At 41.4% G+C, this 24,106-nt stretch overlaps 1 protein-coding gene across 2 annotated transcripts in view; it reads left to right on the top strand.

Moving 5' to 3' along the window:
• Window positions 1–24,106, top strand: part of FAM13B (family with sequence similarity 13 member B) — an 84,843-nt gene that overhangs the window by 48,487 nt on the left and 12,250 nt on the right. For both annotated transcript variants that reach the window (XM_032777935.2, XM_032777937.2), the window contains exons 10-15: window positions 1,080–1,215; window positions 14,951–15,018; window positions 15,752–15,806; window positions 16,258–16,405; window positions 19,939–20,004; window positions 21,142–21,349. In XM_032777935.2, coding sequence (XP_032633826.1) covers window positions 1,080–1,215; window positions 14,951–15,018; window positions 15,752–15,806; window positions 16,258–16,405; window positions 19,939–20,004; window positions 21,142–21,349 — 681 coding nt within the window. The remainder of the gene's footprint in view (window positions 1–1,079; window positions 1,216–14,950; window positions 15,019–15,751; window positions 15,807–16,257; window positions 16,406–19,938; window positions 20,005–21,141; window positions 21,350–24,106) is intronic.

Below are 24,106 nucleotides of genomic sequence, written 5' to 3'. Positions count from 1 at the left end.
AGGCTGAGCGGGTCCGGCAGCCGGGATCCCAGTTGACAGGAGCCGGCAGATTGAACCCCTGAGCAGCAGTGGGCTGAGCCGCTCAGCCCATTGCCAGTCTGAGGTTCTGGCTGCCGGACCCTTGCCAGCCGGGGTCCCAGCCGCAGGCCCAGCTCAGCCCAGTGCTGGCCTAGGTGAGCAGAACCCCAGACTAGCAGCGGGCTGAGCGGGCCGGCAGCGTAAGATCAACATTTTAATTGAATTTTAAATGAAGCTTCTTAAACATTTTGAAAACCTTGTTTATTTTACAATACAACAATAGTTTAGTTATATAATATATAGACTTACAGAGAGAGACTTTCTAAAAAATATTAAAATGTATGACTGGCACACGAAACCTTAAATTAGAGTGAATAAATGAAGCCTCTGCACATCACTTGTGAAAGGTTGCTGACCCCTGGTGTATACAAACCCTTCCTCAACTTAGCCTTCAGTGTTGCCATTATCCATTAGGACACATTGTAGCAGGTAGTGAATGTCTGGCTGGCCTCTGTGCTTAAAGTAAAAAATGCTTGCCAGTACCTTGATTACTACTATGGATCTCACCATTAATAACTGGAAGGATACTTGTTTTGTTATCCAACCTAAAATGATTGGTTTAAATGTCAATCAATCAATGGATAAATGGTTGACTGTATGGTCAAAATTCTTGTGTGAGATTCTTCTTACAGAAGAAACATCTGTGCCAGTTTGTGTACTACTTAATGATCATTAGACTGTCAACTCATTAGGAAATACATATATATCCATGAAATAAATACTATTCCAATACATTTTGTTTTACCTTGTTCTAAATAGTTTTATTAAAATAGCTCCAAATGTATTACCTTTTGAGAGATGTTACCTGACTCTCAGGTTGTGCCAGTCGTTTTGTGTTTCAGGATAGTTTTGTTGCAAATAATCTGTAATGTTCAAAATTATTTAAAATGGCAGAACTTTTAAAATAAAAATAACTTTCAATAACTCTTTTGAACATGTGAAGCCATGACATAAGCTATTATTGTAAGCTTTTCTGAGCTGCTTGTTTCTGTCTCTTTTAGGGATGATGTTACTAAAGATAATGATATTAATAGCAGTGAGAATACTAGAGACTGCTTTGAAACGTTGGCTTGCACTGATTTAGACAGTGCAGTTCTGCAGCCTGATTCTGTATATGAGGAAGAAGAAAATGACCGGGTAAGAGGAGCAGAGGGCACGCTTTCTATATATTACAGCAGTATGATCTTGTGATTAGAGCACAAGAGTTGGACTGCAGACCTGGGTTCTACTTATGGATGTGACACAGCTTAGCTTTGCTTTGCTGTATTGCCTTGGGTAAAATCACTCACCTCTTCTGCCAAACTCAATCTGTTTTTAAAGTATATGTGGGTAGGTCTGATCACATTTAATTTGTTTGTATCTTAAGGGGCCCATGACTCACCATTTCCTTTTGCTTCATTTTCACAGATAGCAGCCCTATCTCTCGCTCATATGGGTTTGTGCATCAGCAGGGATGGGGCGAGCTGGAATAGCACCTGGGTTAGCAAAGGCTTCCTGAAGAAGATGCACCTTCCTCAAAAGACACAGCTGTAGGAGGAAGGCTGTGGAGAGAGTGTTGTTAGTTTGGGGAGGAGCCCACTAGGTCAGTTACAGTAACATCAGTCCTAAGTGTTAGAAAGCAGTAGGAGTTGGTCAGAGGTTGAAATGCTGCAGCTGTGCCTGGCAGGCCTTTGGCATGGTTTTGTGGGGAAAGTGGGGGTTTGTAACTGGCCTGTTGAGTTCTCCTACCTGAGCATCATCCCCACACTCCTGATTTTTTCCCCCAGCCCTCCCCTATACTTCCCACAGACTTGTAGTGGGGATATGTGTTCCTTCCTCTTCTCCCCAGCACTCCTCCCAGTCTCTCTTTGAAGTAGCTTCTGTTTCTTTTCAGTCAGTCTCCTATCTCACAGAGCTGGAAGGGACCCTGAAAGGTCATCAAGTCCAGCCCCCTGCCTTACCTAGCAGGACCAAGTACTGATTTTGCCCCAGATCCCTAAGTGGCCCCCTCAAGGATTGAACTCACAACCCTGGGTTTAGCAGGCCAATGCTCACACCACTAAGCTAGTGCCCCCCCTCCCCGGTGCTCTCTTGCCCCAGGTGCTGCTGCTCTGGTGGCAGCTGGGCCCATCTTTGCTGATGTGTGAACTTAGGTGTGCAGAAGGAGAGAATTCTACCTGTGAAGAGGAAGAAAAAGCAAAGTCAGTTGGGGTTCCTAAAAGGTCCAGAGCTTATAAAATAAAGTTAATACCTTCCTTTAAACAGACCAAGATTGGCAGTTTTCCCATCCTAGAGGGAAAAAGACCACGCTTTAAGAGGTGTTTGGACAGTGCTTTGGGATGCTCCGATAGAAACTTTTTTATATTTTTTATATATATGCTAAATATTATTTTATTTCCACTACTATTGTGCTCAAAAACATTACAGCACTTAAAATATCTGTAGGCTTTGGAAGTTTAGAAAGTAACTATAAAAATAAATTTTCAGAGATAAAATGCAGACATCAACTGGCAATAGACTAAAAATTTGTTGTTTGTATGTTACACTTGAATTAATCACACAAAATCAACTCTGTATAAAATTGAACAGAAGCATGACACTATGGAAAAGGTTTTGAAGAAGTATTTGTTGCTTCATATACTACCCTGTGTTGGTTTATGAGCTGCAAATTAGATCTCTAGTTACCCACATGCAAAACCATGGATCAAGGATGATCTGGTGTATGGCCTGAAATTCTCAAACTCATAATCCTAAACCTTACTAGCTGTTTTGTTTCCAGTGGAACATAGGTTCCCCCTGTCCTTTGTATCTTTATGAGATCAAACAATGTTATTAAAAGATGTGCACTGATAAAAAAAAAACAACCAAAACAGCTGACTGTACTATGCAGAGCATAACTTGTCCAGGCTGTACAAATGATAAACACTTCTGAAGCAAAACTACTGTCATTTGAAAATGGTTGGATAGGTGGTAAACAGTACTGTTTGCTATGCAAAAATATGCTAACTTTAGTTCGTCCATCCCTCTTCAGTGTAGGATTCCTCCACCTGTTCCCATATAAATCTAGATTATAAAATGTCTGGACAAAGACTCTCTTCTTACTACATGTTCACATAGGTCTTAGCATGATGGGATTCTGGCCATTGATTGGAATTCCTCAGCAGTACTGTAGTATAAATAACTACTGCTACTAATGTAATCAAATATCTAAATGTATTCTCCATCTAAATGTCCTGTTCTCACACAGAACTGCTGCTGTTCAATTACTTTTCTCTTAAACCACTGAAGGAACTGAATTGATTTTTGATGGCTTATGAAATGATGTCCCTTAATTTTCTCTCTCTGTATGCCATTGCAGCGATATCAGGATTTTCCTTTTTTGTATTATTTTTGGGCAACTAAAATTTTTAAACATGAATTCTCCAGACTCTTTCCTTAAGTTTTAATACTAAATCTTTTTATAAAGAGTTTTTAGCGAAGTGCTGTCCACTGAAGTAAAAACTAAGACATGTGCAATTAGATTTTAAAATTAGCCAGATGAAAAACGTGAGCTTCCTGTCTTCTGTCTTTTATAAACAGACTAATTCCCCTTCCCACTGGTAGCCTTTTTGATTTAAAGCAGCCAGGGAGTGTTTTCTCTGATATTGACTGTTTTAACTCTTTGATTTTGTTGGTAAAATCCAGGCTGAGCTTTTGTAAATCTAGTTATTTAAATTCATAAAGTATCAAAATATCATTTTTAATATCAGAAATCTTAGCTAGACTGGTAAAAAGTAATTTTATACTGATATCATCAGAAGGCTCTCTTTCATGCTGGTGAAGTCCATACCATGAAATTGGCCTTTCTAGAGACCAGAATATTTGCAATATCTTAATGGAATATTGCCAGTTAGGACCCCAGACTTGAAAAGACTTACACATATGCTTAATTTATGCATAAACATAAATTCATTGAGTATTCTTTGCAGTATAAGGGTCTTAAATTTAGGTTCAAAAGCTATATGGTGTAAAATTGAAGATCAATAGAGATGTGTCCACGACTTAAAAAATTGAATTTCAGTGCAAGCTTTGTTCTTCAAGTATGTCAGTGTGGATTCCACTGTAGGTGCATATGTGCTTTGTGCACATGAAACCAGATTATTTTCATTAGCAGTGTCCACTGGGACCACACATGCACCTTGAGTTTTTGCATGAGGGCATAAAAGGTGGGATCTGTGACTTTCCTTCAGTTATCTCTTGCTACCTGTGCTAGTGAGAAGGAATTTGGAAATGGCTTACCTGCTGGTGCTCTAGCAGTGTCAAAAACTTTCAGATCATCTGAAGAATCTTCAGAACAGCCTTTAGTTTCTTCATTTTAAAATCTTTGACTGAATAGACTCCACTTGGATTGAATTCTGCTCACCTAACACCCGCACTTCTCTGGTACAAGGACTCGAGATGGCAGACTCAAAATCCACAGGCCTTAAGCCTTGCACATCCTGTGATTAATTGAATTCTGCTCAAAGACTTAACGTAGCAGGTACCTATTCAGCCCACATACCAAGTAGGTATTTTGTCTGCTTTACGTTCTCTACCCAGACCTGGAAAGAAGTCTAGAGACACAAGACTGCAGCTCCAGTTCTTAAACCCGTAAAAGTGTCTTGTTGGACCTTGAAGATCCAGGTTCCAGGACCCTATACTGGTTAAGCCAGCACAATCCAATGGACCATCAAGTAGGCTGGGGTTGGGGAACCTGTGGCCCATGGGCTGGATTCGGCCCACTGCTTCATTTCATTCGGTGTGAGGCAACTCTCTGTGCCGTGGGCTGGAAGCCCCAAGCCTTGGCGCCCTCCCCACCTCGCAGGGCTGGAGCCGCACATGCTGCTGTGGGGGAAAGCTAGGGTTGCCAGGCCATTAAAAGTCTAGTTGGCTCTGCCGAGCTCCCAGAAGTGACTGGCATGTCCCTGCAGCCCCTAGGAACAGGAGCAATCAGGGAAGCGCTGCGCTCTGCCTTCAGCCTTCAGTGCCAGCTCTGCAGCTCCCATTGGCCAGGAACCACAGCCGCATCCCTCCCCCCAGGGCTGTGTGGGCTCACAACTGATTTTTTCTGTGGCTCAGTGGCCCTTGATTAGAAAAAAGATTCTCCACCCCTGAAGTAGGCACTTGATGCTTAAGACTTTGGCAGAAAAATTGGCACTGACAAAGAGATGGCTCTGACATCCACATTGATGACATTCATGGTGTTGGATGCATCCAGAAGCTTAACATCAAAGGCAATGCCTCAGACCTCAGAGCAGGGCACTGAAAGGGAACTCCTAGAACAACAGGGGCAGGAGCTCAAGGAAGAGCTCTACGTCATCTCATACAGAGAGACCCAAATGTACCCCCTAGGCTTCATTCAGCAGCAAGTGAGATGGAGCAGACTATGCTGGCACTGTGTTTCATATCAAAAGCACCCCGCCAACCCTTGCACTGGAGGTGTGACCACAACCAGTACCTACTGTCCCAAGCAACAAAGAACAGCTCTGAGAGATCTCCCCAGTGGGGCTCAGCCATGGTTGCTTGGCTACCAGGAACAACGGCATCTGGGGGTACAAGTACAGCAGCTTGACCCTTTAAAGATTTATCCTCTTCATCAGCTGACAGCCCAGCCTATGGGGATAGGGTGATTTTAAAGTATTTCACGATCTCTTGGTATGGTTCACAGACCTCAGTCATCTCCAAGAAGTCTCATAAATTGACTAGCCATCCACGGACCAGCCAACATTGCTCTCCCCATAAATGGTCCTTAGGAATCTATACGTTTCCGGTATACCACAAACCATGCTGCCCTCAACAAGAACATCAGCAGAGACAGTGGGTGAAGTCATAACATAGACAGTCATATTAGCAGTCTCAGAAGCACCTGAGATATAGTAGAGCCCGTTGACCCTCCTCAGATCAGGCACATGCACACCGTCCACCCTTATGTCAGCAAATTTGATGGTTTTGTTCAAGAGCTACACCATGGCCAGTCACATAAGCAGCACTTCTTTCGGAAGCCATCTTGCCTCATTTCACAAGGCATGGTCAGATATCCTCACCAACAAATGCCTGCTAGATATCATCACTGACTACTGTACTATCCAGTTCCTCTTCCTACTCTTCCCACAGTCTTCCCCATGCCTCTACAGAGACCATTCTCATGAGAGCCTTTTACAAACAGAAGTGGCCTCATTGCTTCATAGGTACCATAGGACGATCTGCCTCAAGAATATACAGTAGTCTCCATTGCATTCCCACAGATTCTGATTCCCCAGGATAATACCCAGGTCAGATGATGGCCAAAATTGTCTGAGCCAGCATGACGCTATCAGATCTAGTCTAAATATCCAACCAACCTCCCATTTGCCTGGACATAGTGTCTCAGAACCAGGGTCAGATCCTGCACTTAGACACACAGTCCCTGCGCCTGATGGCCTGGATACTACTTGAAATAGTATCACTGACAGGTGCTCCAGACAAGTACAGGAAATTCTGATGCAGACCAGGAAAGAAGAACCTACTCTGTGAAATAGAAAAGGTTTTCCATATGGGTGACTCAAACTAAGGTGAATCCAGGCAAAGCACTGAACCCCAGGATCCTGAACTATGTGCTGGTTCTGAAACCATCAAGACGCTCTCTATCTATCTAGCAGTAATGAACGGACCATGTGCCAGTTCAGTTGCATTCCATTTTCTTATGATCCATAGTGTCAAGATTCATCAAGGACCTTCTCCATGCCTATACCTTGGTTAGAGACCCAACTCTCACCCAAGTGTGGTCTGCTTGTGGATCATGGAACCTCATTTCGAACCTCCATCAGAATGTTCGTTGTACCACCTTACCATCAAAATGGTTTTCTTGGTTGTCATACGTCAGCATGAAGAATCAGCAGGATCTAAGCTGTTATGGCTAAACTGCCTTACACTCCATTTCACAGAGACAAAGTGGTGATGAGACCATACCCCAAGTTCATTCCCAAAGTAGTCTCAGAATTTCACTTGATCCAATCACCTTACTGGTTGTCTTCCCAAGAAGAAAAGAACTTCACATTCTGGACTTCTCCAGAGCTCTGCTCTACTATCTAGGCAGAGCCAAGGTCTTCCAGCTTTCTACCCATCTCTTTGTGGCTATATCAGCTGTATCAAAAGGTTCAGCATTCTTCTCAAACTTTTCCAGTACATCACACAGTGCGCTTCCACCTGTTCCTAATTGTCTTGTGATTGTCTCTCTCTGAATGTGAAGCTGCACTCCACCAGGGCACAGGCAGCCCCATCAACCTGCTTTAGAAATGTGCCAGGTCCAGAGATTTGTAAGGAAGCTACGTGGAGTAACCCGCTGAATTTTGTTAAACGTTCTGCACTTGACATGGCAGCCAGGGTAGACGCCAAGTTTGGAAGGGCAGTGCATCAAGCTTTAAATGATTAACCCAATTGATACTCCTCATACTCACCATCCTCGTAAGGTTACCGCTTGCCTATATCGTACAGTGAGATCAGGGCCGGTGCAAGGATGTTTTGCGCCCTAGGCAAAACTTCCATCTTGCCCCCCCCGCAAAAAATCACATACATTATACACAATACACGGTCACAGAGTAACATGTTATAATTTAGAATTTATGTTTCTGCACTTTAAGTTTAGCAAATTTAGAAACAAGTTTCTCCAAGTCAATGCTGTGAACAATGTCATGTTCTAGTGACAAAGTAGATAGCCCAACAAGTCTTTGTTGCAACATTGATGTTCACATGTATGTTTTTATCAACTTGAGCTTTGAGAAGCTTCGCTCACCACTGGCCACAGAAACTGGGCAGAGTAAGAGGGATGCGAAGAGCATAACTGTGGTAGACACTATCTGTCAGCTGGGGTCAGGGCTGTGGGATGGGTCAGGGGGTTTCCAGCTCAAGAGGACTGGGTGGAGGGGGGTAGGGCTGTTGGGCGATGGGGTGGGGGGTTCCAGCTCAGAGGGACTGGGCTCGGAGCTGGGGTCAGGGGCTGTGGGTGGGGGGGCGAGAGGTCCAGCTCAGAGGGGACTGGCTCGGAGCTGGGGTCAGGCTGTGGGGGGGGAGGTCGAGGGGCTTTCCAGCTCAGAGGGACTGGGCTTGGAGCTGTTGGGGTAGGGCTGTGGGGTGGACGTGATTTTATTACAAACCATATGCCATCGTTTTCGGTTCTAGTTATTCATCGCTATCGTTCCGTAAGCTATTCCGTCTTTATCTACATTTCTCTTGTGTAGGTATACTGCGTGATGCCTGATAATTCCTCTGTTAATATTAGTTTCGTTGTACCGTGGATGTTTTCATCGCCTGTTTTTGTTGCGTATCGTTACATGTTCCGTGATCCGATTGATTGTCTATCCGTCTGATCTCTTATGGTGATTCATATTCAAATTTAATAGCGTTAGAAACATGTATTTTGTCAGTGGTCTCTTTTGGGATAATATACTCTTTGATCCATCTATGTATTCTGCGTCTTTTTTTATATTTTGTATGAAGTTGTCTATGGATATTGAAACATTGACACATGTATATTCGTGTGCTAGAGTCGTTTGATTCGTTTAATTTATCGTCCTTCCATTATGTCGCGTCATAATTTTTATGGATTGACTTATTTTCTGCTTTCGTCGTTCTTGTTTGCATAGTATCTCAGTACTTGAGGGGTTCCAGCTCAGAGGATGGCATTGGAGTGGGCGGTAGCGCCTGTGGGGGGCGTGGGGGGGCGGTGCCTTGGGCACTGGGGGCAGCTGCAGCTCTGGAGCTGCTGTTCTCTCCAGCCATCCATGGCACCAGGGTAGCAGAGAGCAGGGTACCTACCTGGAAGGACCAATGGGGGCAGAGAGCCACAGGGCACTGATGCCAAGCTGTGGGGAAATGCACTTGTTACCTTGCCCAACGCAATCTGGCATCGGGGTCGTCTTTCTTCCGCTCCACCCAGACCACCGCTTGAGGGCATCTTTTTTTCTCCATGCCCCTCGCTGGGGCTTGACATGGAGGCTGAGCCAGATGGGCAGTTCCCCGTCTTTCCTCCAGAGCCTGGGTGTTGCGCTGCTCCGCTGGCCTTGTCACGTGCCCTAGGCCAAGCTGTGCAGCTCTTGCCCAAGCCGGCACCCCCGCTTTGCGGGGCAACGAGAAAGAATGGCATAGGCTGGCTCATGCCTCCTGCTCTGGTGGAGGGAGAAGGATTCTGAGCCTCTGCTGGCAGCCCAGGGATTCCTCCGGTCGCGTTAGCTGCGGGCAGCTGCTGAACTCTGGGTTGCCGCTTCTTATTGGTTTTCTTGTTTGCGATCCATATGACCCGGTTGGCCGCTCGCTGGGACTGCTCGCGCTGCCGCGGCGACGCCTCTGACCGCGGGGGGGCCTGGGCTGCGGCAGCTGTAGCCGCCAGCAGCGTCAGAATCCCTCTCTGTTCCTAAGCAGCAGCAGCGACTCAACATTTAAAAACCAATTGGGTGGGTGGGCCGCCTTCTTGACCCCAAATCTTGGCGCCCTAGGCAACCACCTAGGTCTGCCGTAAATGGTTGCCTGGGCCCTGAGTGAGATACACAGTGACACGTTACTTGACGAAGACAGTATCGTCATTCCTAAGTAAACTGTGGTTCTGTAGGATTTGTTCATTCAGTGTGGATTCCAAGATTCATCCATTTCTGTCTTTTGCAGGAGTCTTCGTTGCCTCGTGGAGGAATTGCGAAGAGAACTTTTGAGCGGGCTCTTCAGAGCGCACGCCCTCTTTTATGTCTTCTTTATGGAGTATTGAGGAGACTCCGGGTGGTTTGTTCATGGCCCTTGAGCTGGCATCTACTAGCGAAAGATCTGTCTGGCTTCATATGGGATGCCTGTTCGCACCTCACAGTGGGATCTTGCATGTACTACACAGCTTGAAGTGACATACAGTACTGACGAGGGCGTAACTAGATTAGTACTTTAAAAAAATAAAAAGAGCACACATTCCCTTGGCATATCTGAGTAATGATACAGGACTGGAGGGGAATCTTGGATTTTTTTTTTTTTTTTTGTTTTTAATATGGTATGAAGATCTACATCCTTTTACATAGATGCACTCTTGTTTGTGGCCTGATGTTCAGCACCAGTGGAGATCCTTGGGCACTTTTGCCTTTGTTGTGGTTTGATGTTATGTTACTGGGACCCGTTTATTTAATTGGAAGTGTTGTATGTATCCAAGAGCAAAGTTTTTTTTAATGTTACATTAGGTTTTATAGCCCTCAGATGATGGGCTCAGATTATATAATGTACTACTTATCGAAATATTGTTTGAAAAGTCTACATTCGAGTTTTTGATGCCTCAAAACCTTTTAAAACTGTATACAGCAGATTGACAAGGATCTCCAGTGTAGATGTAGATCAATAGTCTTCTATCCATAAGTTGAATTAACTATGCAATAGTCACTATTATGACCTAAAGAGCTATATTGTGGTTTGGAGCTTTAGCACATCCAACTGAAACCGAAAGGGAAAATTAGCTAGATCAGAATTATTATTGCTTGAACTGAAATGTGGGCCATAATGGCTGAGGGCTGAAACTGTATGCTGGATAACAACAGTATGAATGCCAGTCTTCTCAAGCAGTGACGTCCCTGTTGGTTGCCCACTTTAGGCTTGGCACCCTTGTGCGTTGTAAATCGGAGATTTATATGTAGCGAGTACCGCGTCGGTCACACTGCACGGTCCCCATCTTCTGCTGCTTCAGGTGGTTAACTGGCACTGTGCATCCAACCCCCCCCCCTTACCCCCCACCCAGTTCCTTCTCTACTGCCTTTGGCTCGAGTCGGAGCAACTAGCAGCACCTTGCAGCTTCTGAGTAGCTTAGTTTTTGCTTTCAGTTAGAATAGTTAGCATTAATACTTCATTCCCATCCTTTTAAGAAAAAAAAATTCTCTTCATAAGAGTGTAGGTTTACATTTTTTCACCACAGCAGCATGATATTCATACCTCTCCCCTTACGGGGAGAGTATGCTTCCTGAGGGGCATGCCTGGCTTCCCAAGGTTCAAATGCTGCATTACTGGCAGGCTTTCTATACTTCTCTCAGATGAGCACTCTGTGTGTCCAGTGTCTCAGCGAGACACCTGTATCGCAGAAGTGCTTGCATTGTCACAATCTGAAAGCCCACACCAGAAAGGCAAGAGATCTCCAACTTAAACTTCTCCTCATGGAGAAGTCTGCCTGGCGTCTTGAGTGTGAGGTATGCACCCCAACTGGCCAGAAATAGCTGACTATAGCCTCTGACAAGGGCCCTTCTTCCACAGCCAGGGGTCCCAATCAACCCGCCAAGAAGGCTGCAAAAAAATGGGGTACCATGTCCGTGACTTCAGAGTTGGCCAAGAAAAGGTGCTCCGCTAATGGGCAAACACTCCTGGTACCACCTGCACCAACCGTGTCAACGGCCGAAACAGAAGGACCCTCTGGCACTGTCAGTACCAAGAAAACGAAAGCTGCCAAGCAACTGAGCTCGGACATAGACATCAAGGGGAAAATGAAACTCCATGCTGCTTTACCAACAGTCACAAATAAACATTTCATACCGAGCATGTCAGCACCCAAGCTGCTAATGATGCCAGTTAGTGCGGGCATCATGCACTCGAGTCACACACTGGTACTGACGTCATGTTCAGCATATGGTACTGATTCCTACCACACTGGTACCGATGCCATGTGCTTAGCAACAATTCCTGCACCAAAAAGACCTCTCCGTCTCTTCGGTACCGGAGTCTCCCATCTTCGGCACTGACTGTATCTCGGTCCTCGCAAAAACTAGTCAACCCAGCTCTCCACTTCTTTCTCCTCCACAATTCTTGAGCAAGGATGAAGATGGAGATGAGGATGCTGAGCACACTCCACAATATTCCTCCCCTGTGGCTGCTCCCATCACACATGCTCCTCCATCCAAGGGCTACTCAGCAAACCCTCTGAACCAACCCTGGATGCCCACTATGCCCTTCCCACCACAATGGCCATTTTGGAGCCTGTGGGCAGCATATCCACAAGAACAATGTGTATCTGTCAATCACCTTTATTAATACCACAGGGACTGCCTGACACCTCAGAATGGGGCTGAAGAAGAGGAGGAATTCTCTGACCAGGACGATGCACCTGAAGTCCACTTCTCTTCTCATCTGAAACACGATTATGCCCCCACCTCCCAACACAGGTGATGATTTAAAACAATTCCAAGACCTCTACAAGAGAGTTCCACCTCACTGGACATTTCTCTGGAAGAAGTCCAGGAGTCTTGACATAAATTAATAGATGTACTGCACCTATTGACCTCATCTAAAATTGCCCTGCCAATGAATTATGTAGTTATGGACCTTGTGTAGTGGCTCTGGCAAACGCCTGCAAAGATTCCACCTATCTGTAAGAGGTCTGATTAAAAAGTACTATGTGCTTGCAAAGGGCACTGAATTCTTTTCGCATCCAACGCCAAACTCATTGGTGATTTACGCAGCCAATGAACAGGGTAGACAACAATACTCCAGAAACACTCCATATGACAAAGACTGGAAACGACTCCACCTTTTCGGCCGCAAAGCATACTCTGCTGCGACCTTACAATTAAGAGTAGCCAACTACGAAGCCTTACTGACAAAGTATGACCACGATAACCATGCAAGCCTTTCTGAATTTACTGAGTTTATTCCAGACAACAACAAAACAGTACAAATTGGTCATCACATAAGGTCAACTCATAACAAGAACAGCATTATAGCCATTCTTGACTTGGCAGATTCAGCAGTGAGATCTGTAGAAACCGCGATGGTTATGAGGAGGGCTTCCTTGCTCCATCTATCTTGAATTCCAAAGCTAGTACAGTCGACTGTAGAAGACTTACCATTCGAGGGAGCCAAACTCTTTGCGGACAAAACTGACGAGTTGTTATACACTCTCAAGGACTCGAGGGCAACTTGTGATCTCTGGGCATTCACATACCTAAGATCAGAAAAAGACAGGGAAGTTATCAAAACCTCAAAGATTCCGACCCCCTCTGTATGCACTATGCCATAGATACTATGACCCATCAGGGGCGGAAACAGAAAACCTCAAGGAGCTCTCATGGCTGACCCACCTTACACAATCTTTTTAAAAGATGAAGTATCCCTCAGATCACATTGCAACTTTCTACCTAAAGTTGTTTCATCCTTTCACCACAATCAACCAATCAACTTACCTACATATTTTTCTCAAACCACGTATGGACAGACGATAGTCCAGATTACACTCCTTGGATGTCCGCAGGTCTATAGTCTTCTACATTGATAGAAAAAAATATTTTCACAAGTCTCCAAAATGGTTGGTTTCAATCACCGAACGATCAAAAGGCAATGCTATATCCAAATGGATATCAGACTGCATAAAACTGTTACCTCCATCATGACTGACAACTCCCTATGGGGATCAACACACATTATGGAGGCTGATAGGGCTCTAGTAGAGTGTTTCTTCACAATGTTCCCATCACATAAATCTGTGGAGCCGCAACTTGGGCCTCACTACACACCTTTACCCAGCAGTACACTTTGCAACAACATTCACCTTACGATACCCTGTTTGATCACACTGTACTCTTATCTGCTACAACTTCAACTCTGAAGCCAGAGGACACTGCTTTGAAGTCTCCTAAAGTGGAGAACCCACAGGGACATCACTTGAAGAAGAAGAAGAGAATTACTCACCTTGTGCAGTAACAGAGATTCTTCGAGATGTGTGTCCTTGTGAGTGCTCCACTACCCTCTCACCTCCCCTCTGCTTCGGAGTTTATTAGTAGACCCTGCAGTAGAGAAGGAACAGAGCAGGGGTTGGTTGCACAGCACTAGTTAACTGCCTGAAGCGGGGCGAGACTAGAACCGTGCATATGCAACCCAACTGGGCACTGCTACCATAAATCTCTGATTATGAGCGCAGGGGCGCATAGACACCTAAAGTTGAGCACCCACAGGGACCTGCCTCTCAAACCTCCATTACTGTACAAGGTGAATTGGCCCTATCTGATAGGAGGCTGTCTGTTTTGAAAAATTGGCTGCTGTACATGAATTTGTATTGATTTAGATTTATTGAGTAACATTCTTTTTAAACAGTTTTCAGTTGATTTGAGAGCTGCCATATTAACTTTGTGCTTCAGACACTAAGGTAATTTAGGGTCTGTCTTGTATTTCATACTGTTCCGAATAACCATCCCAAATGAGTCACTGGCTTTTTAAAAGGGTACCTTCTATGGACATTTGGTTTTGTTTTACCTGGTTTCAATAGCATCTACTCCTTAAAAATCAGTGAACTCCAAGCTGGAGCAATCAGTCTTACCTGCATTAGGATTTAACAAACAAAATGGTGGTGCATATCTATCTAACATTCTTTTCTGAGATAGTGTCAGAGTAACTGCCAGGATTTCTCCATCTCTTTACAGCCCTGTTGTAGCTTTATTTAGTAACCAGGATTAATAGTCCCTTTTTAGAAAGTCCATCAGACATGTTTCATTTTACACATACTGAACAGAAGCCTTCATCCAACATAATTATCTTAGACTCAGGTAATGTTACCGTCTTAACAATATTCAGACCCAAAATTTGGCCTAAGATTGGCACATTCCAGTGAATAATGCTGGCCACATCCTAAACAAACATAGGTGAACAAAAAAACCTTATGGATGTGCTGAAAATGGAAAGCTACTGCTGTACTTCTAGTACTGTGCACTATGTGTTCTCTCCTTATTTATTTGTGTCAAAGGGTTTACTGGCTTCATTCGAATATAAAAAAATCATGCAATTGGAACCAACTTATATGATCCACAAAAAGCTCTGGCTTGTTTTTTGCAAGGAGTGACTAGGAAGATTTTCACTTCACAAAATATCTGTCTGAAAAATGTCTAAACTTAATATTTGCCCACAGACTGTTGGCATATTGTTGAAGCCATGTAATGAAGATGCAGAAGTTGATGAAGAAAACAACAGTGAAAGGTATGCATTTCAGTTTCGCTAATATCGGTTGGAAGTTGTGGATTATTTTTTAAAATGTGTTCATTTGTTTATGGTAATTGGTCACAGTGCAATAACATACAGAGGCAAAAAGGAGCATTTATGATCTTGCTACTTAAAAATATGAAAGGTGAGGCAGAACAACTTTCTGTAGTGTTGGCATCCAAAGTTCACGGAATTTCTTTTTTCATTCAAAAAGAGATATTCAAGGCAAAAACATGATTGTTTGACTGTGTATTCACATAGCCATGTGTTCTGGGAAGGAGAGATAGGGAAGGTATCAAAAGAAGCCTTGGTGCAGCCAGGAATACAGCTGACATACATTTTTAAGTTTTTCAAAATGAACTTGTCTTGATTGTTACTGCTCAAATCTTAAGTGCTGGGCTTGGGAAGAGCAGAATACAGAATTAAAATACTAAGTTCAGTAATATTTGCTACCTAATTTTTCTCACCAATACAGCAAAATATTCTCTTCAGAAATCCCACTACAGTTCTAGCAATTATTGCAAACAAGAGAATAACAGAAGGTCTTTATATGATGGGTGCAAAGTCCTCCACACAAAGATGTCTAACAATTTGCCAGTTTCCTAGATGTCTCCTTCCATCTTTATAGGGGAGTGTTGTCATTAGTTGTGAAGAGCAGAATATCACCAGCCATTACTATCAGCTAACAAACGTTATTTAAAACAATAACCAGTCTGTCTCTTATTTTTAGGCAAGATTGTGACTCAGTGGATGATAATGATAAAATGTCTTCACAATTGGTTCTGGTAAGAAACTGCTTCTTTCATTTGCTTTTACCTTATTTTTGTAAACTAAAGTTTTCAGCAGGTTTTCCACTGTGTCAGCAAACTTGGGTTAGGATTTTGATAATTTCTTGTGTGTGCGTGTGGTATGTGTTCGTGGAAAACCATGTCAGATGGCTATGCATAGACTTCTAGCAGTGAAATATTCTTTGATGAACAATGAAATCTTTGGTTGACTAACTCTTTTTAAAAATGTTTGAAAATATAAAGAACTATACAGAGTGCTGTACAAATTTTAGTTACTCTTATAAGAAGTTGGAAGGTTTATGACAATATGCTAATTTTTCAGGTAGGGAAGCAGAGAGATGTTAAGCCACACAAAAAATTAATGGCAATGCTAGGATTGGCACTTGCTAGTTCCTTGTGCCCAGTTACCAGATAATGAAAATAAAATGTAGTATTTATTTAAATACAGGATTCTAGTAGCAAGATTTGTGACCTGAATGCAAACACCGAATCAGAAATATCAGGTGATGGAAGTGTTAATGTTCCTGAGGAATCAACATGTATCCAAGTACCACATCTAGATCTGAAGAATGTATCTGATGGTGACAAATGGGAAGGTAATTTTTACTCTGATTTTGCAGTATATTCAAAATCATGAAAATAAATAAGTAGGGCTGCCAAATGATTAAAAAATTAATAGTGATTAATCACAAGATTTAAAAAAATTGTGATTAATGTTAATAATATCAATTTACATTTATTATAAATATATTTGGATATTTTTCTACATTTTCAAATATGTTGCTTTCAATTACAACACAGCATACAAAGTGTACAGAGCTCACTTTATATTTTTTATTACAGATTTTTGCACTGTAAAAATATAAACAAAATTAAGTTCTGTAAAGCAATTACTTTATCATGAAAGTTCAACTTACAAACGTAGAATTTTTTTTATATAAAACTGCACTCAAAAATAAAACCATGTAAAACTTTAAAGCCTACAAGTCCACTCAGTCCTCCTTCACGTTCAGCCAATCACCGAGACAAATAAGATTGTTGACATTTGCAGGAGATAATGTTGCCCACTTCTTATTTACAATGTTACCTGAAAATGAGAACAGGCATACAGATGGCATTGTTGTAAACGTCATTGCAAAGTATTTATATGCCAGATATGCTCAACATTCATATGTCCCTTAATGCTTCAGCCACCATTCGAGAGGAGATCTAACAAATCTAGTTAATTTGTTTTGCATTAATCACTTGAATTAACTGCAGTTAATTGACAGCCCTATAAGTAAGATGTTTTCATTATTCAAAGGCTAGCTATCTGACTGCTCATGCTTGTGTCTTCTTCAATTTTATCTGAAGAATGCATATTTACACTTGGGTTTGACTACCACCATGTATAGAACTTTAAACTGCTGATCCAAGAGGTCATTACCAATCTACAGCCCAGTTAAGAAAAGGACCTTCAGAAACTGAAAAGAAAAAAATAATTGCTCAGGAGTTTAAAGAAACAAACAAAAAAATAGCCAAGCAGCAAACCACCGAGTTTAGACTAGAGATATTCTAAGAATCCTAAGGGATTTTACATGTCAAAACCCTGGCACGTTAGTCCTTGGGGCTCCTTTGAAAATATTTGCTTTAATCTTCTGTTATAAGTGATATAAGCAAAGTAGTTTCTTGTGAATGACTTTTTTTTTAACTTAAAGCGCATCAGCCCTTTATAGTGATTTAAGGCAAGATAAATATTTCTACATTTTCTTGAATTGCAGAACTAAGATATTAAACACTATCCACACAATTTACGTTTGATTAGGCCTGAAAGTTTAAAAAAAAAAAATCTACTTGTTTTTTTACCTTAGAAATATCAGGAATGTCAGGTCTTGTCTTCCCTGTTCCACTGGAAGACCTAAAACTATGTATTGAGAGCTTTTCATCTTTCAGCTGAAGAAAGGTATTAAACTTTTTAAAAAAAGTTTTCTGCCAAGTTTTCAGAAGTTCAGGTTTTGTAGGGGTTGTTAAAAGTGTTTTAAAATGTGTGAATAAATATAATTTCTTCTCTCAATTCAGTTTCTCTATAATGATGGTCCTACCAGTTCTCTGTAATCTTACATGATAAACAAGACCTAAATTCCTAACTTAGGTTCTTAACTCTTCATCCCATGAGATTGGAAATAACCTTTCAGACTATCTGTATACATCAGAAATGCAAAAAAAGCAAAAACCTAACTTTTTCATGCATCACCTTTTGAAATATTTGTCTTAAATTGGGTCTGATCTGTTTTCCTCCTCTGATGTTAATACATCTGAATTTTTATCAAACCACCTACGCGTAGGCTAAATGAAATTGAGATACTGGGAAAATATTGTTCACTGCCATCAATAATAGTATAATCAGAGTCCATTTACTTCTACTTTTTATTTTAAAAACGAAAGAGTAGGTAGCATTTTTTTACAGATTAGTACAAGGTCTAATACAAACAGTTGGAAATAAAGCTGTATTTTCATCAAGCTCTTCTGGTGACGTGTTTTTGAGAACAAAATTTGAATTGTTTATAAATCACCAGCAATCTTTGATAGATTGCAAACTTCCAAGAGGGAAGACTGTTCCTTCCCTTGTTGACCTGTGACCAGACTTAAATCTTAATGAAATACTCCTAAAGTGTACATAAATTAGTGACACATTAAGCAGATATAGCACATCTCAGTTAGTAAATAAAGTTATTCTCTGAAGATCAAACAGTGATAATCATTTGAGAAAATTGCTATTATAGTTTGTCATTTATATGATGATGCTGATTTTACCTATGCATATTATTGCCTATAATTGGTCTCCACAATAATTTCCTGCATGAATCCAGACATTCCCTCCCATACCTTGCAAAATGGTTAGCTTTGAGCCAAAAGAAACTATTTGTTCTATTTAAGTGTTTAGATTAGTTGTCAGTTTATGCTCTTTGGTGCTAGTAAAATTTTGTTTGGAGGGCAGAACATTTGATAAAGGAATAACTATGCACAGGATGCTGAGGACCCTGAGGCCAAGTTTTCAATCTTTGCTCAAAGTTACACATCCAAGTTTGAACATTTTGGCCTGTGCATAGTTAAAGACAGTAATTCACGTTTTCATTCACAGTAGCTTATTTGTTTTATATTGTACGCTGTCAGTGTTAATCTGTTCTCATTATATATTCTTATAAGACCTATGTGGCTTTCATTTTTCTTTGTTTTTGTGAATTCTCTACATATAGAATATATCTTGATTTCATATATCCAGTTCTTCAGCTAATTTTATGATCAGTTTTGTGTAAAATTATTTTAAGATAGGAGGATTGTCTGCTTTACATGTTTTTGGGTTGTAAACTCATGATGATATTGTATTCAAGATAATTTGCTTTATTTTATTGCTGCAATATTCTAAGTTTGGATGTTCTCCAGTCCTGTTTAGAATTATCATTAGGACCCCAATCTTCCAAGTATTCATGCTGGTGCAGACCTTTTTGGCATTCTGTTTAAACCAATGAGTGCAGGCACTGTGAATGCAGAAATCTTCATTAGTGTGACTGTTTGCAAGATTGGGATTAATTTTCATTATATCTTGTTGGCAGAATCTTAAAAGTTTTGCGACCAGTCAGATTCTTGCCTCATCTAAATGGCATTAAAAGCTTGCTCTTCTAATAGCGAAAAAAGCAAACTCGGGGACACAAATCATTTAATCTTATCGTTGGAGGTTAAATGGGGGAAGAAGAAGCTTTCCACATTTATCCTGTATGTATAAGGATTACTGATCTCCATTACTTACAAGTTGTGAACAAAAGCTGTATTTTGAACATGTATGTTCGTTAAAATGTGGAGATGCAATGTAGGTTTTTATTTGAATTGCCGTCAAAAATGATTTTCTTTGGTTAAAACTTTGTAAAGTCTTTCGATTAACGGCCTCATTGGGCAAGTGCTGAGAACGCTCAACCGCCATTGAAGTTACTGGGAGTTGAGTGCTCAGGACCTGGCCCAAAATGAGCAATTGAATAGTGGGAATGCTTTCCCGTGGTACTGTATCTTCCTGCTTTACATGTTATGTATGGTTTGTTCTGACTGTGCTGTGTGTTCACTTTAGTATTTTTGCCATTCTTTTTCATTTTATTAGCGTCATGCCCTATCACTTTCCCCCTCATTGATTTCAAAACAATGCATCTGCAGAGAGAAGGGGAGGGTAAGTAATGGTTAACCATATGTTCAGTTATCTGCCTTTTTGATGGTTTATGGTTTGCTTTTTAACTAGCCCTTCACCTGCTGTTCCTATATCTTGGGACATTTCTTATCTTCAAGTGAAAAAGCTTCCCTTTTTGTGTCTTACACTCATGTTTACAAGTCAATTGTTTAAACAATTTTGAATTTCTTTTTCAATGGGAAGCAGGTACAAGGGTTTTTTTTTAATGTTACATTGTGGGTTTATTGTCATTTTGCACACTTTGAACTCAGTTTTCAAATTCCAGACTTTCACTGGAAAATACAGATTCTGTGACCTTTTGAAAAGAGAAATGAATTATTTTTTAGAAATGTAAGCAAACTGCTGGGCAATAAAACATATTTCAGAATTTTAAAGGACACTATCAACTGTCTTGTTAAGATTTTAATTAACTTTAAACCTTTTAAAGATTCGCTATTGTTTTGTAATCCCCTGCTTAAAAGCAGTCTCGTCTAACAAATAGTTTCCTTGCTTCTAATGGAGCTTGACACTGTAGTTCCTTTTTGTTTACCTCCTTGTTTGTTCACCAACAAAAACAATATTGTCAGCACAGCACAGCTTCAGGAGTAGTGTTTAACTGTGACTTCAGGTCAACACGTGGAAAAGACTGGAATTGTGTAGTCCCTACACAAATACTGATTTTCCCCCCACCGTCATCGTTATGAAGATGGATTTAAGTAAACAAACATTGCTCCTAATTGATAGTGTCCATTTTACCTAGCACTATTCAATTGTCAAGAGAATAACTATATAAATAAATTGGTCAAGTACTCTGGAAATCCATCTGCTCTGTAATTTGCTGCGACTGTTTCTGAAAATGCATACTTCCCATAGTCTCCAAGTTGCTTAAGTCTAAAAATAATGCACGAATGTGCTGTTGATTTGTGCAAAACAAATGCATACTCATTAGATATACTTTGAAATACCTGACAGAATTTGTAGCTTTCTAATGTATCTCACTATATTTATTCACGTTGTGTGTGACACATGATTTATAGCATTCAAGCATTGGATACACATTTGTTTTTCCTTTGACACTGTTGTTTTATTACTCTTTTAATAGACTAGTGCCATTTTTGTGTTCTTGTTTATATTTTGTAGAGCCATTTCCTGCCTTTAAATCTTGGCAGGAGGACAGTGAATCTGGAGAAGCCCAGCTTTCCCCACAAGCTGGAAGAATGAATAGTCATCCTTTGGAGGACTGTCATCCAGTGTTGTCGCATCGTAGTTTGGATTTTGGACAAAGCCAGCGTTTCTTGCATGATCCAGAAACATTAGACTTCTCATCAAAAGCACTTTCTTTTGTTAGGTGTGTACATTAGTGCAATTTGGAAAAAACTGTTAGCATGAAAATAAATGTTGTATCTCTGCTTTCTGTTGTAGATCCGTGTGTTTTTCAAGACTTGGTTGACTAATTGAAGGTCCAAGTGTACTGTGTGGTTATGTGGCCATTCAAATGATCACATAATTCTTCCTTTTGTAAAACTGCTATATACGTGCCTCCTTATGCCATAACTAGTTGGTCAGGGAGCTTTATTTTAAAGGGACCAAACAGAAGCAGGCATCAGATGCTCAGGTACTGCTTTTTGAAGAAGTGCTTGTCCTGCAGAGTTCTTACAAAGACTGAGCTATGGAGCTCTGTAGAACAGGCTTCTCCTCTAACTGGGGAGCTTGCTAAAGAGGGACTTCCTCTTGCACACTTTGGAGCTCCTCTAGAGTAGGGGCAGGGCAGGCTGACGCTTCTGTGCACTGTAGGATCCCCACAGCTGGGGATGTGTCTGCCTTGTGTAGTTCCTAAATTTGATATTAATGTTAACAGCTCCCCAACTGTATCTCCTTCGGACTTCCCCACAGAGAGATCTGACTTTGAGGCTCTCCACCTCCTTCCCAGCTGCTATTTCATGTCACTTGGGGAAGAACAAGAGTTCAATTTGGATGAAACTTGTAGCAGGCTAGTTGTGGGGACAGCAGCCCTAGGCTAGTCTCTGGAGGTAGAGAGGTTTGTGGCATCATAGTGAGTGGAGTTTTCCTCTGTGCTGTCTGTTGCTGCATAGTTTAGCTCTAATGTGCCTTGTAGTACAGGAGGTTTTGAAAGATGTAGTTTGTAGTTGTGAGAGATGCTGTTTTAAGTGGAAAGAGTTCCCTAATAGTTTGGCCGACCAATCACTATAAAGTTGCTTCCAGTTCTGCTGAAATGGAAGAGCAGTTTAGAAAAAGTTTTCAGTCAAAATTCTTGGACCTGCACCTTCCTGTTCTTGCCACAAGCTCTCTCCATGATGGACAGTAAAGGCAGTTTAAAACTGCTATATTTGTGAAGCTTATTTTAGTTTTTAAGATTTCTGACTACAGTGAAAAGTCTTATTAGAATCTAACAAGAAGATACTATTCCCTTTGTTTGGGATCTTGGGTGAAGAATAACACTTTTTTCCAAATCTTCTTGATTGCAGTGCATCTTTCAACTCTGTGTTAGAGGGAACAGAGATGTGTATTACCTGTCTCCAGAAGCAGGCAAAGAAATGTCCTGAGTTCACTAAAGAAATCACCAGAGTACTTTTTTTTTTTTTTTTTTTCCCCCCAGTGTCTAGGAAAAGTGCTACTTTCTATTAATCTAGTCTTTTAGAGTGGAGAGCATCAGAGGGCTAGCATCTGAATAGATAATAAATATTTTGTAAACTCCAAAGGAGAAGTTTCATTGTATACAGTTATCTAAAATGAGTGCTACTATTGTAACCTTGAAGAAGGATGCAATCAGCAAAGAGCTTCTAGCCTTGAGGATGAAATGTGCATGAAGACTGAAGACGTTTGTCCTTGAAGTATTGAAGAAGCAGCAACACAAACTTTTATACCCTTCTTTATTTTTCAAGGGCCTTGATATGGTAGCTTGGTGGAACAATCTGAAAAGACCTTTCTGAAGAGCTCTGTTAGTCTTGGCAGGTTCTTTTGTGTACGGTACTCCCTAGGGCTTTCTTTTGAAATTATGTATGTTAAGAATTTTTTTGGTACTAGCAAAACTTTCAAAAGGGAATTTATCAAAGAAAATTGTTGAAAAAATTGCAGGCAAAGGTGATTGAGATAGAATTTTGTTTTGTCCATTGAAAGCCAAAGGGCCTCTTGCTCTCCTGTGCTTTTTGGAGCCAAGGAGAACCAAAACCTGCATGCGAACTGGGCATGGAAGTGTGGAAGGTAGGAAGGCCGGCTTTAGTGCATGGAACCTTACTTGCCCAAAACCCCGTGGAAGCAGAGGCATTCTCTGGAGTCTAGCTAGATTCACAGGTTGGAAGCAGAGAGAGCTGTATGACAGCTGCTTTATGTGGCATACCTGTCACACCCCATGAAAAGCAAAATGGTACAAGCTTGTTCAGCCCAAGCCTGCAATAGCAGCTTAGGTTCTGCATCTGCGCTGTGGAAAAGCCCTTGCTCCCAAGAACTGTTGGAAGGTAGCAGTGGTTAGGGGGAGCATTTAACACTACAGTTTCTGAAGGAGTCATGCTGTCAAGCAGATACTGGGGAGATGGGAGACTGCCAACAATGTGAAGACACCCAGGTTCTGTATGGGTGTCCTTACTTCCACTGGATCCCTAAGATCTTCAGCTATAGGGGTCTGAACCCCTAGTATTTTCTGCTGTGAAGAATGATTGAGTTTCAATTCCAGGAGTTGTGAATTCTCTATATAGTAGTAATCTGCTTAGGGGAACATGACCCTCAAAGGTGGACAGAAAAGGACACTGAATAATTGGCTAATACTATTACTCTGAAAAGCACTTTTTAAAAAGTGCTTGAATGTGTGTTGAAAATAGTTGTCCTAGGACTGGAGAATTTGGGAACAGGAAAGACCAAATGGGACTCTGACTCTTCATTCAGCTTTAAACGTTTTGACATGAAAAGTTTTGTCTTTTCCCATTCCCTCACTAAAGTCAAGAGAAAATTAAAAGTTTGGGAAAGACCTATACCACAGTGCAAACTGATGAGTACAATTTCGGAAAAGTGCATATCAGCTCATAAGATCTATACTCTTATTCTGCATATACCCTTCAAAACACTAATCAGGCATGTGAGCTCTTTGAGG

The sequence above is a fragment of the Chelonoidis abingdonii genome, chromosome 7 (genome assembly GCF_003597395.2).
Source record: "Chelonoidis abingdonii isolate Lonesome George chromosome 7, CheloAbing_2.0, whole genome shotgun sequence".
Taxonomy (NCBI): domain Eukaryota; kingdom Metazoa; phylum Chordata; order Testudines; family Testudinidae; genus Chelonoidis; species Chelonoidis abingdonii.
This window is presented reverse-complemented; position numbering and strand designations above follow the sequence as displayed.